The sequence below is a fragment of the Eurytemora carolleeae genome, unplaced genomic scaffold (assembly GCF_000591075.1).
Source record: "Eurytemora carolleeae unplaced genomic scaffold, Eaff_2.0 scaffold1012, whole genome shotgun sequence".
NCBI lineage: Eukaryota > Metazoa > Arthropoda > Copepoda > Calanoida > Temoridae > Eurytemora > Eurytemora carolleeae.
Window position 1 is genome coordinate 1 of NW_019397332.1, and position 13,291 is coordinate 13,291.

Here is a 13,291-nt window from a genome sequence, read left to right on the forward strand (position 1 = left end):
AAATAAAATATTCACGTTGCATGAACTATACTAGAGAAGCAGGTCAAAGACATACGACATTACTGATACGACTTTGTGACCTTGTAGCTTCTCTTGTTTTGAGAAGAGAAAATGTATTCGTTTATAAATAAAATGTTCAGGAATCTGATGCCCTGATAGAAAGTTTGACTGAAGAAGATATTCTAAGAACGATTAATACAAACAATATCAGCAATATCTTTCTTAAAGAGAAAAATTTCAAGGTTAGCAGGGAAATGAACAAATATTCATATACAGGAATACCCACAAAGGAAGAGACTGTAAAGACAACCTGAACCTATTTAAATATGACGTATTCAGGATTTAATGAAGTTTTCTTTCAAATAAAAATTTGCACTTTTTGTAATTGTTATTTTCCCTAACTGTAGTCTCGTACTTTCTATAAAACTTTTCATTTAGGATATTACTACAAATAATATGCTAGGGGTGTAAAATAAGTATTTTTAGTCTTTCTTAATTGAGGGCCAAAATCTCCGTTTAGAATTTTTAAAATTAATGAATTCTTGATTTTACAATTAAGAAAATTTCTTTTAAATATTTTCGAAAAAAATAAGAACTTGTGGGATTGGAAATGGAAAAAATCGACGTTATTAGTTCCAAAAAAGTTTTCTTGCAAAAGAGTTTGTCTGCTAGAGTAACGCAGCCATCGCGCTTTAATCTCATTTTTGATTTGATATTTGCTCTTTTGTATTCTTTTCTTGGATGTAAGATGTACATTGTATTGTACATGATTTATTGATTTAAGGGCTATGTTGTAGGGAGGACAGTTTATTCTTATATTTGAAATATCATAATTTTAAGGGGAATTTCTTTAATTATTACAATCAAAATATTTTTATTAAATTTTCATCGAATTTTACAGCTCTTTTTAACATAAATATCATATTTTTCAAGGATAATATTTGTGTACTAAACCTGCCGATTAAGTATAAGTACAGTCCAAGAAAGTAATTAGTGGAAGAAACCCCAGAGGCCAACCACCTCTTTTACAGTTGCAGGGAATCCTAAATCAAAGGAAATTAGACAGTGTTAATTAGTTGTCTTGGGAGTCTCATCCTTTGCGGGTAACACCGGTTGTAATATCGAATAACCGAAAGCAATTCGAAATACAGAACACTAAGTTCGAAATTGAAAACAGAATATTTGTTTCGTGAACTAGCTTTAAATCTAATCTTGTATCTCGAACTCAGAACTAACCAATCGCATGGATTGTTAGAACGGATTGAAGTAATATATTTATTCCCTCGGTTTGTTTATATGCTGAACAATATTACAAGTATATTTTACACTATATGAAAAGTCATTTTACAATATAAGACATTTACAATATCAATAAAAGTAAAACATCAATAAGAAATTTATATATATACCTAACGCTCAGGGAAGCTCTGAATTCCTGGTAGGCTTTATGTGTAGTGATCAAGTGGGATGATAGTTCTCTACCTCTGTTCAGTGTGCTCAGATAGCTGTACACTTAAAACTGTTTACTAATATTGATATACCATAGGTTAGGCCAGAATCAACTTATATAATAAACAAATATGCAGTACGCTCTCGGTATAGTTTATGGCCTATAAAATTAGTAAAGGAATAGCGTAATCATCACTCTATACAGTACAACCTCGTTGTTACTAATCTAATGTCTGTTACAATCAGGGAGTAAGGAATAGAAGGGAGATATAACTGACGCGGTACGCCCTACCATATGATTAAACATGCGTTGCAGACGGTACTCCATTTGTATGAGAAATATTCAGAATAGGTTATTGTATACGCGGTAATTGTACATCAGACAAATATTTCAAATTCAAATGAAGTACCGTCTGCAAAGCATGTATAATCATATAAACTATATTTTTGGCTAAAAAATAGTTATATTTTGGGTCAAAAAAGTAGTCTTTTTGGACAAAAAAGTTACATTTTTGGTCGAAAAAAGTTATATTTTAAGCTAAAAATATGGTTATATTTTTGGTCATAAAAAAGTTATATTTTTGTCGAACATGGTTATATTTATAACGTGTTTGGTCTTTTATTTTTTTGTCAGTTATATTTTTTGTTATTCTTTTTTTGGTAGTTTTTTAAAGTATATTTTCAGCCGTGAGGAACTTTTTAATATAAAATTGTCATTTTTTACTTTTTTAAAAACCTTTTTCCTCCAAAACTTTTGCCTTGGACACCTCTAAAGTACCCCCCCCTTCCTCCTTCTCCTATCCTTCCACAAGATTTTAAAGTTCTTTGAGACAGAGGATAACATTTTCTTAGGTTTTTATTAAACCTGATTTAATCCTGTAATAAAAAGAAGCTTAACAAAACTTCATAGATGTTAGATTTCAAAACAAAAAATTCCTCTATATTTTAGCATTTAGATTTTTATTTATCTCTATGATAAATTCTTCTTTCTAAAATTGAAATGAATTTGTTGCAATTATTAAAATAGAATACTAGTTTAAATTAATTAAACCATATATTAATTAAAACAAAGAACAAGTCTCATTCTTACCGATGTTTCAGCTATTTGAATCATGATTCAAACTTTTAAGAGAGACATGAGAATGGAGTAACCTCTATAAAGGCTTTGGTTTTATAATGGATTTTGGAGTACTTTTTAATAATAATGACTTGCTGTTTTAACAGTTTTAGAAATATTGTTACGCATTCAATTTTTGGTATAAAAACAATAAAAATAATAGATTTTTTATTTTTGCAGTTTTTAAATTTTTCATAATTTGGGATAATTTATTAAGAAAAAGTTCTTTATTACGTTTTAATATTTACAGTGTAATGAATTGCAATTAAGAATATCCCCACCCCCACCCCTCTCGTAGAGTTTTATTTATCCCAGGAAAATAATTAACGCCATAAAATATTAATCAGCAGATTTTTGCTAAAAAATTTCAGTTTCTTGAAATGTGAAGAGATGCATGGGTGAAAATATTTCTGAAAACTTCATTAAAAAGGACCTTTTTGAGAATATTTCTTCACATTTACGAAGAATTAACAATGTAAGGAATGACATATTTTTGAATACTTAAAATCTTTTATGGTCCTGGTAGTGGCAAAAATTGGAGGGGGCTGGCGCAGGGATTCTATATTTGAAATTTGTTTGATGGAAGCAATAATCAACAGATTTTAAAGTGTAGAGAAACGTATTCTATTATTCTATGTTGGGTGCAGAATGACAACTTCTTATACATTAAATCCTGTCAGTGTACATGTTTATGTTATTTTTTAAACCTAGACTTTTAACATCACCCTAGCAACCAGAAAACGTCTACAGGACGTCCTGCGGACTTTGCAGGGACGTAAAACACACACACGACCTATCTTTATTCGTTTATATTACGTAACTTTGGATGTTGTAATGACCAAACTTTTGAGGTCAAAATGACCAAACTTTTGAGGTCAAAATGACCAAACTATTCATTCTATTGAACCCATTCACTATTCAACACATTACCATTATTCATATTCCTCATACGTTCATATATCATTATCTAGCGGCTGTTCTTGATAGTTTTATAACCTCGTTCCGAACTATCTTGGGGACATCAGGTAGAATCTACAGGCTCTCATANACCACGGCCCGCTTATAGATATGATTCTATCGACCTATTAACTGTTATGGACCAGTGTATACATGTTATATTTTTGGATTGGCTTCACAAGTGGACCCTAGATTTTTAGTGAAATTTTCAGATCTTTGCATGGTGGTGTTCTAATTAGGTTTCACTCTGACAAATTTTCTTTCAGTTTATCGTTCATTCTTGAAAAATAACTAGTTCCTTAAAATATGATTTCCCAAAAGTGGTCTGCCATTTTGCACTTTCTGATTTGACTGAGATATTGAGAAATTTGTCTAAAATTTAAATTATTAAATACTACAAAGGTTGTTTAAATTTTCAGTATCTCCGACAGTTTCTTTGATACAAAGAAGGAGGCAAAATTTTAACAAGTTTTAAAGACTTATAATGCTTTTCTACACTCCTTTGACAACTATTAACTTTACGAATACCGCAGACAAATTTTAAGTGCAGGATCCTATGTCTAATGTTTATTAGGACACCGCCGTTAGCAAAATGTATTCATTATTAATAATTCATGATGTAGCGTGAAGTACAAAGTAGTTTTTAGAAATCTTTAGTATTGACGTGTACCTCTCCTTTTCAAAGGTTCTTAAGAAAGCCTAATGCTGAATTCAAAGACTAATTCTTGTTTATACACAAAGATTAAAAAAAATTGGCCTCTTCATTCTTCATTTTATACAGAGGGGTGAGGACCGAGGGGGGGGAGGACGACCTAAATCAATTCCGCCTCCGAACCACTTTTACACATTTTTAAAAAAATGTTATAACAGTGGGACTTATAAAACTGTGGAATAAGAGGACGAATGTGCAACTTAATTATGATTTTAGATAGATAATTGTTAAAAGAAAATAGTTAACAGCTTGAGGTCATTTATGAAAATTTGGGGGTCTCCGATGAGCTGGTCAATGGCTACGGTGTCTCAAAAGTGGGGTTACCAAATTTTTGTTTAATCTCTTTCGCAAAATTTTGTTCAGGTAACGAAAAAGTGAATGAAAACGAACATTTTCGTTCATTTTCGCGAAATTGTTCGGAATTAAAACTAAATTTGCGAATTTCGCGAAATTTTTTTGTTTAGAACCGTATTTTTTTGCGATGTTCAACAACCCTTTTTCACGAAATTTTAACCTTTTTAAAATAATTTTTGATAAAATATTAAGAATTTTGGAATTTTCGTAAAACTTTTTGTTTAAAGGGAGTGACCGGCTATGAAAGGTAGAACTGAGTATGTAGTGTTGCAGTGTTGTGGAAAACATCTTTCGGATTCTTTCGTTTTCTAAATTAATTTTTAAATTATTAAATAACGACGACATAAAATGTTAGAAAAAATTCTACAATAAACTACAGACGTCATGTATAAAAACATGTTGAGAAAATAAAAATTTATCTTATCATCGAAAATAAGTAATCTTGTTCAATTATTAGTTTCTATTTTTTCATTAGTCTGGTTTCTCATTATTAACAAAGATTTTCTGCAGATTTTCTAGAATTATTATTGAAAAGACGATATTTAAAGAATTTGAAGAAATCTGCGAATAACTTCAAAGAAAATAAGAAATTCAATATAATAATGAAAACGAAATAAACGATTTAAGCATTGATTTATTGACAAACTTCTTTTGATAAATATATTCCTAACCATCTAGTTAGACTACTGTATAATTTTTACTTTATTTTTCGTTGTCATTATTTAATAATTAAAAAAAAACTAATTCTGAAAATATATCCACCCCCCAAAGTAGGAGTTTTAAAGTCGAATTTGCGCTCAAACTCAGGATTTGCAGATCTTTAAAAAGTTTAATGTGTCTCAAATGAATCCGATAGAAGTTTTCCACAACACTGCATACTCAGTTCAACTACCTTACACAGCCGGTCANTCAGGATTTGCAGATCTTTAAAAAGTTTAATGTGTCTCAAATGAATCCGATAGAAGTTTTCCACAACACTGCATACTCAGTTCAACTACCTTACACAGCCGGTCACTCCCTTTAAGAACTGTAAAGGTTGCCAACAATTTTTCGCAACTATGATGTTGAAAAAGTGAAGAAGCTTTAGCGTTCTGATGCAAGCTGTTTTCAAGTTATTTAGAAAAAACAACAGGGTGTGGAACCCCCTTCCCCAGTCGTGATAGGGGTAAAGATTTTCAGGTTGTCATTAAAGTCTCATGCTATGTGGGTAACCCTGTATATTAGAGATTCAACACTAAACACTACTGCAGGATACTCTTACTGTGAAAATATAAATGCAGAAAATCACTAATAAACTATTTATTTTATCAATTTTCATGCAATCGATTTTTAAACTAATATCTTAAGAAATAAATGCTGTCCTGAGTAAAAAACTAGGAAATGTTAGGAGGCATGAAGTACAATAAAGACTTGTAGTTTTAGGAAATGTTAGGAGGCATAAAGTACAATAAAGACTTGTAGTTTTAGGAAATGTTAGGAGGCATAAAGTACAATAAAGATTTGTAGTTTTAGGAAAAATTAGGAGGAAGAAAGTTCAATAAAGATATTTATTTTTAGGAAATGTTAGGAGGCATGAAGTACAATAAAAATATGTAGTTTTATGAAATGTTAGGAGGCATGAAGTACAATAAAGATTTGTAGTTTTAGGAAATGCTGGAGACATAAAGTACAATAAAGATTTGTAGTTTTAGGAAAAATTAGGAGAAAGAAAGTTCAATAAAGATATTTATTTTTAGGAAATGTTAGGAGGCATAAAGTACAATAAAAATATGTAGTTTTATGAAATGTTAGGAGGCATGAAGTACAATAAAGATTTGTAGTTTTAGGAAATGTTAGGAGGCATAAATTACAATAAAGTATATCAATTTTTATGAAATGTTAGGAGGCATAAAGTACAATAAGAATATGTAGTTTTATGAAATGTTAGGAGGCATGAAGTACAATAAAGAATTGTAGTTTTAGGAAATGTTAGGAGACATAAAGTACAATAAAGATTTGTAGTTTTAGGAAATGTTAGGAGGAATAAAGTACAATAAAGTATATCAATTTTTATGAAATGTTAGGAGGCATAAAGTACAATAAAAATATGTAGTTTTATGAAATGTTAGGAGGCATGAAGTACAATAAAGATTTGTAGTTTTAGGAAATGTTAGGAGGCATAAAGTACAATAAAGATTTGTAGTTTTAGGAAAAATTAGGAGGAAGAAAGTTCAATAAAGATATTTATTTTTAGGAAATGTTAGGAGGCATAAAGTACAATCAAAATGGAGAAATAATTGGAGCTGGTGCAGTACTAATCAAATTTTATACATCTGTCAACGTCTCAGCTGTTAAATTATTTGGCACAGCTTCCAGGTGATAACAAAACAGCTAGATTTGGTATTATTATTTTTGGTATTTTTTAACACATTCAAAAATCTGAGATGTTTAATATATCTCAAAATTGTTTTCAATAAATTTTGCTAATATTACATTACATTTTGCGCAATTTTGACTCTTACAGAATATATCTTAGCCGTGAACTTTTGTGTTAAATTCCCTTAACTACGATCATTTGATTTCGATTTCTGCAGTGGACCATTTTTAATTAAACGCAGAATCTGCTTCTTGATTTTGAATATCCGCAATTTTTCTCATTGGTTATACGTAAAATTCCATGGCTTCTGATTGGCTCTCTGTTTTCCACAGACGTGACTGTTCCTGGGATATCGAATACAATTAAATTAATCCGTAGATTAACAAAAGATCGAGATCAACCATTGATCTCGATATCTACGATTCAAGAGTTCTCAGCTCAGGTCAAAACAAAAAACTAAAATAGTTAAATTGTTTTGGTAAATAGCTTAAATTTTTAACTTTTGTCATGGTAAAAATACTACAGCTTTCTTCCAATTTGTAAATATAATTTAATAAATGTAAAAAAAACGAAAATTTATGCAAAGAAAATTTTTTAAAACTTTTTTTTGTCCAAATTTTCTTATTTTATTTTGATTTTAGAGGAGAAAAGATAGATACTGTTTCGTATTCATTTGAAGGAGAAATGATTAAGGAAAATAAAGATTCATTCATTTACTTTCGATTTCGAGTTGGAAAAAAATATATTTTTATTAAATAAAAAAGGTTTTTCATGCTGCTGAAAGGAACCGTAAACATAATTTCCCAAATGTCCAAAACAATCACAGCTATATGTGATTATTAGTTTAAAGTGAATCTTTCCTTTGTTAGCTGTTGACAAATAAGACTGAGTTCCCAGCTGAGATGGTCAGTTATGTTAGTGTCCAGAGACAATTCTTTGAGAGCTTTGTCGGTCAAACTTTCAAGGAAATATATCTTGCTTTAGTTTTGGGAAATATATCTTGCTTTAGTTTAGGGAAATATATCTTGCTTTAGTTTAGGGATATATATATGGCTTTAATTTAGGGAAATACATCTTCTACCAATTTTTACAATTTTATAAAGATTGAATCTTAGGCAAAATTGTAATAAGAAAATTCGCAATTTTTAGTTCTGGTCTAATTTTCTAGTAAAAGTTCTTCAAATCCTCTAGTTTATTTCTTTTTAGTATTTTCTCAAGTTATTATAATACGCTGTTCTTTTGGAAACTGAGTAGCCATTTTTAAATTCTTTAGATTCCACATTTACTTATAAGCACTAACCTCGTGTACTTTAACATTTTTTAAATTCTTTAGATTCCACATAGGGAATCTACCATGCCCCTCTTTTTAAATGGGGGTTACTTAAAATTACGATGACAGTTCCTTTAAAGCGTATTCAATATCTTGTTTTCTTGGACACATTGAAGGTTTAGTTATCATGTCAATCGTTTATACTACTTTTACATTGTTTGTAATATCGTAAAAAATCCCGTTAAAGAGACTTTAAGCGTATTTCAACTGCCTTTCCCTACAAATATGGCAATGCCCGATTCACAACGTTACCCTTGTAAGCTTTGTTAAATAAAGTATGACTAAGATATGAATGTTTTTGTTTCCTTATACTGTTATTTTTATTTGCGGTTTCTCTACGAAAGGGAATTGCGCATTTCTTGTTTATAAGAAGCAATGAAGAAACTTACAGGAAATAAACTCTTTTCTAATCAGAAAAACTACGGTATCTTCCACATTTTTTGATCAGATTAAGATTTCAAGAGTACCATTGTAAATCAAGCTTTGCCATCTTACATAGAGGGTCAGTTGAAATTACGCTTGCAGTCCCTTTAAATCTGATATTTGTGTAAAGTGAAGATATAAAGCCCACTACAGGATTCAGATAAGCTAGGGATGGGATATGCTCTAGTTTTTATTTATGTTAACTTTATGCTCAGGTAAACACTTTTTTCTAAAAGCTTTAGAATAAAAAATTTAAATTTAGAAAAAGCAGGAATTTTTTATTTTAGAATATTTTGTTCGAAGTTACAATTGTTTTGTTCGAAATAACGCATATATTTTGTTTGAAATTACGATGAAAATTTGTTAGATTTCCCAAACTTTCCGTTCATGACTTCGATCAAAATTTTCGTTATTTGTAAGTTTTTTCGTAGTTTAATATTAAGATAAAAAATGTCAGTGTTTTATTTCTAAAAGTGAGCTCTACTGAATTATTAATGCTTAGAGTGAACTGAATACAGTGTGCCCCATAAAGCTCTGAAAAAGAAGGCAGTTTTAAAGTTATGTTTTATAATAGTTTAATAAACATAAAACACAGCAATTATTATTATGTTTATTAAAGTATTATCTACTATTAGTAAAACTACTTACATTAAAAAAATACAAGATTATTTAAATGTCATCTTCATATTACAAAGTATTATGTGTCCCACTGTATAGTGTATATCTATCATAGATTAATAACAATACAGATAGATCACTAAATGTCGTTTTTTAATATCTACGGTTTTTTCGGTTCCCTGAGTCAGAAGCCCAAATAAGTTACGCGCACGCCGCGATTGATGCATACGACATAGACTGTTAAATTATTTCCAAGCTTAAAAAAGATTATTTGATGTTGTTTTGAAAAATGAAGAAATCATGGAAAAGAGACAAAACACATATATTTATTTATTATTTATTTTATATTTATATACAGAAAACTATAAAATAGAAAGACCAATTTTAGAAGATATTATACTTTATAAAGTCTAATAAACAAGAACCACAGTACACCCATTTCACTAAATTAGTGATTCAGTAAGTTTCTTGTAAACCGTTTAGCTTTGTAACAACATTAAATACACTTAAGTGTTGCAATAATGTCGTCTTCATATTCCATTGTTTTCTGGTATTAGTCAGATATTTTTTAGGAATGATCTTGGCGTATGGAGTTTGTTCCGCCTTCGGTTGGTTTTATTCCGCCGCACATACTGTTATTCCATTCCTACTTTTAGGAATAGGAATAGATAACATTTTCGTTATAACACAGGTATTCATTTGAAAGTATTTGAGTAGATCCCACAATATCTGAGTTTTTAAATCCTGTATCTCTGAAACCCATTGGCGTGTATAGACCTTAGATATTTCATACAATGCATTCTTTTGAATCAAATAATCTAAGTTGGAAATATCAAAGGTTTACACCATCAGGTTGCAAAGGTTGCATAAGAGACTAAATTTTTTGTGGCAAGACTTTATTCAGCAGTTGAATATTCACATTTTCTTAGTAAAATTAACTATGTTTGTTTTAGTAATAAGGAATTTCAGCGGCTTTGCCACAAAACTCAATTTTGTTAAAGGGAGTGTTCGCGAAAAATGAAAGGGGGTGTAGGCTTAATGCGATAAAAAAGCGCTTTTGATCACTTCTAATCTTACTTCTATCTGTTGCGTCTATAAGGAGAAAATTGTTATTGACGTCTCATACCGAATAACTTAGCGTCCTTTACAACGGTATCCTTGAAAGCTTTGTCTAATCAAAAAAGTGGAATATAATGTCATATTTCTGAATCAAAAAGTGGTTAATTCTGTAAATCCATTTTAGATCTTATAAGCAAGAAATGCGCAATTCACTTTTGTAAAGAAACTGCGCAAATATAAATAAACAGTTAAAAGAAACATGGATATAAAATCAGACACAGCTTGTATTTGTACGAATGTAAATCGGGCATTGCCATTAAGGGTAACTTGAAATTACGCTTAAACTAAGTTTTTTTTTATCCGAAAAATTCGCGAAAAATTATGGGGGAACATTTTTTCTTTCTCCATCTTTGTTTTTTTTTATTCAGAAACTAGATCCCGATTCAGGAAAAGAGGAATATAATGTCGTATTTCCGACTCAAAAAGTGGTTAATTTTGTTAATCTCTCCATTTTAGATCTTATAAGCAAGAAATGCACATGTGCACTTCACTTTTGTAAACAAACCGCGCAAATATAAATAAACAGTTAAAAGAAACATGGATATAAAATCAGACAAAGTTTGTATTGGTACGAATGTAAATCGCGCAATGCCATCTTTGCATTGAGGGTAACTTGAAATTACGCCTACACTAAGTTTTTTTTTAAATCGGAAAAATTCGCGAAAAAATATTGGGGAACATTTTTTCTTTCTCCTTTTTTGTTTTTTTTTTTATTCAGAAACTCGATCCCGATACAGGCATGCATGCAAAAGATCAGAGGGAAATCACTAGTAACATAGTCGGAAGGCTTCATCGGCCTTTTGGAGGGGGAAAATGCGGGAAAGGGGGGATTGTATAAGGAGAGGGGGAAATGCATTCAAGTGGTCCGACCCAAAGTTAGTGACTTTTGACACCCCGCATGGACCGAACACAAAAATTATGGGAACATTTTTTTCCCCATTTTTGTTTTTGATTTAGAAACTAGATCAAAATTCAGGCCTGCATGCAAAAAATCAGAGAGAAATCACTAAATCAAAAATTGTATGGAAATGTGGACATTCCCTTTATAAAGGTTTTTTATTAATCTAGGCTTATGATACATTGGAGTCAAGTGGAGTTCCTCTTAGCCTGGGGAAAAGGTGCGGATTTGTTCATATGATTTTGTTTATAGTTTGAAGTAATTTAAAACAAGAATATAAATCATTTGAAAAGTGTCAAAGAAGTCAGTAATCTTCTGACAAAAAATCAAGTTTCGTTTTTTTTCAAACTGAAAATAACATCTTTTGAACTGTTTATTGTTTACTAGACTGTAGAGCGCTTCGCGCTCATTTTCTATTTCAACTTTTAATCATAGCTCTTCTGTGAGCATGTTCTCTTTGTACAGTATAAAACTATAACAAAAACAGTTCGCGGATTTACAAGTATTCTTTCGCACATTTTCAAACTTTTACAAAAATCAAAAACTTTTGGAAACACATTTTTGCAATTTTAAGCATCCACAAACCTTCGATCCGGGGTTATGTGAGGAAATGAGTTTTTGGCACAAACACTTAACTTTTTCCCCTATATCTTAACAACCAGATATCGTAGACAGATATTTGATATTTCAAACTATAAATTATATTAGATTAAGTACCCTAAGTTTGAAATATCGTCGGTTTACACCATCGGGTTGCAAAGACAAAGGGATTATAAAATTTGAGTTTGTGGCAAAAATTCAATACCTTTGGGCCCAGTCGGTTTAGTCGCTTTGACGTTTATTGGATACAAACAGTAAAGTATATACGAGAATAAATGTTTCCATATGGTTTAAGGTTTGGGAAAACGATGGGTCACGCTGGTGTTGCTGTATCGGTCACCACGTTTACCGACGTATTCGCCTTCCTTGTAGGATCTAATACTGTTCTACCTGGCTTAGGAATACAAAATATAGACAAAATATGGATTTTTTAATACTTCAAAACACGTCAAAAATATAAAATTAGATCGAAATATTACGCGTTTTCATTTGCAATCAAAACTCATTTTTTGAGTTTTACATCAATATTTAAAATCTAGACAATTTTGTATCTATTTTCCATCTATATTTAAAATCTATTGAGTTTTTATACCTTTTCTCTAGCAATATTTAAAATCTAGAGAGTTTTTATACCTTTTCTCTAGCAATATTTAAAATCTAGAGAGTTTTTATACCTTTTCTCTAGCAATATTTAAAATCTAGAGAGTTTTTATACCTTTTCTCTAGCAATATTTAAAATCTAGAGAGTTTTTATACCTTTTCTCTAGCAATATTTAAAATCTAGAGAGTTTTTATACCTTTTCTCTAGCAATATTTAAAATCTAGAGAGTTTTTATACCTTTTCTCTAGCAATATTTAAAATCTAGAGAGTTTTTATACCTTTTCTCTAGCAATATTTAAAATCTAGAGAGTTTTTATACCTTTTCTCTAGCAATATTTAAAATCTAGAGAGTTTTNTGCAATGTTTGGACAAATAGTTGCGCCTCTTCTGCATAAATCCGCAATCGAAAAATAACAAATTTTCAGTTGGAAAACCAAGGATACCTCCATATTTTTACTTAGCCAGCTTCTAGCTGGGTTTAGAAGAATGTACTGTCTTGAATCGGTATTGTATACTTAATTAAACTGAGAAGGGACAGCTCCATTTTGCTCTTTTCATTTTCATTCCTGAAAATACTGTTTCTATCCTTTTTAAATAAAATGTACACTTTGCTTCGAAGATCATTTTCATCCATCTTTCTAGTTTAGCAACATTTTTATATTGATGATAAAAATAATTTTGAAAGAATATTTCAGATAAATTTTTCATTAAACTTTATTTTTATATGGCTGCCCCCCCCCCAAAAAAAAAGCCATTG

The 13,291-nt window shown here is 30.3% G+C and overlaps 1 protein-coding gene and 1 long non-coding RNA gene across 2 annotated transcripts; both read left to right on the top strand.

Moving 5' to 3' along the window:
* The first annotated feature begins 102 nt into the window (after window positions 1–102).
* Window positions 103–7,641, top strand: LOC111713566 (uncharacterized). Its single transcript, XR_002767743.1, has 3 exons — window positions 103–242; window positions 6,823–6,944; window positions 7,587–7,641. It is a non-coding gene; the product is annotated as an uncharacterized LOC111713566 (long non-coding RNA).
* A 2,249-nt stretch (window positions 7,642–9,890) lies between these two features.
* Window positions 9,891–12,383, top strand: LOC111713568 (protein patched homolog 2). Its single transcript, XM_023488445.1, has 3 exons — window positions 9,891–10,007; window positions 11,504–11,553; window positions 12,229–12,383. The coding sequence occupies exons 1-3, from the start codon at window positions 9,891–9,893 to the stop codon at window positions 12,365–12,367; spliced, it is 306 nt and encodes a 101-aa protein (XP_023344213.1). The 3' UTR covers window positions 12,368–12,383.
* The last annotated feature ends 908 nt before the right edge of the window (window positions 12,384–13,291 follow it).

Bases quoted from the DNA above. Each gene is read 5' to 3' on its own strand.
- LOC111713568 (XM_023488445.1), top strand. From the start codon at position 9,891: ATGATCTTGGCGTATGGAGTTTGTTCCGCCTTCGGTTGGTTTTATTCC. The intron at 10,008-11,503 runs GTATTCATTTGA...TTATTAATCTAG, and splicing joins ACATTTTCGTTATAACACAG to GCTTATGATACATTGGAGTC. The intron at 11,554-12,228 runs GTGCGGATTTGT...ATATGGTTTAAG, and splicing joins CCTCTTAGCCTGGGGAAAAG to GTTTGGGAAAACGATGGGTC.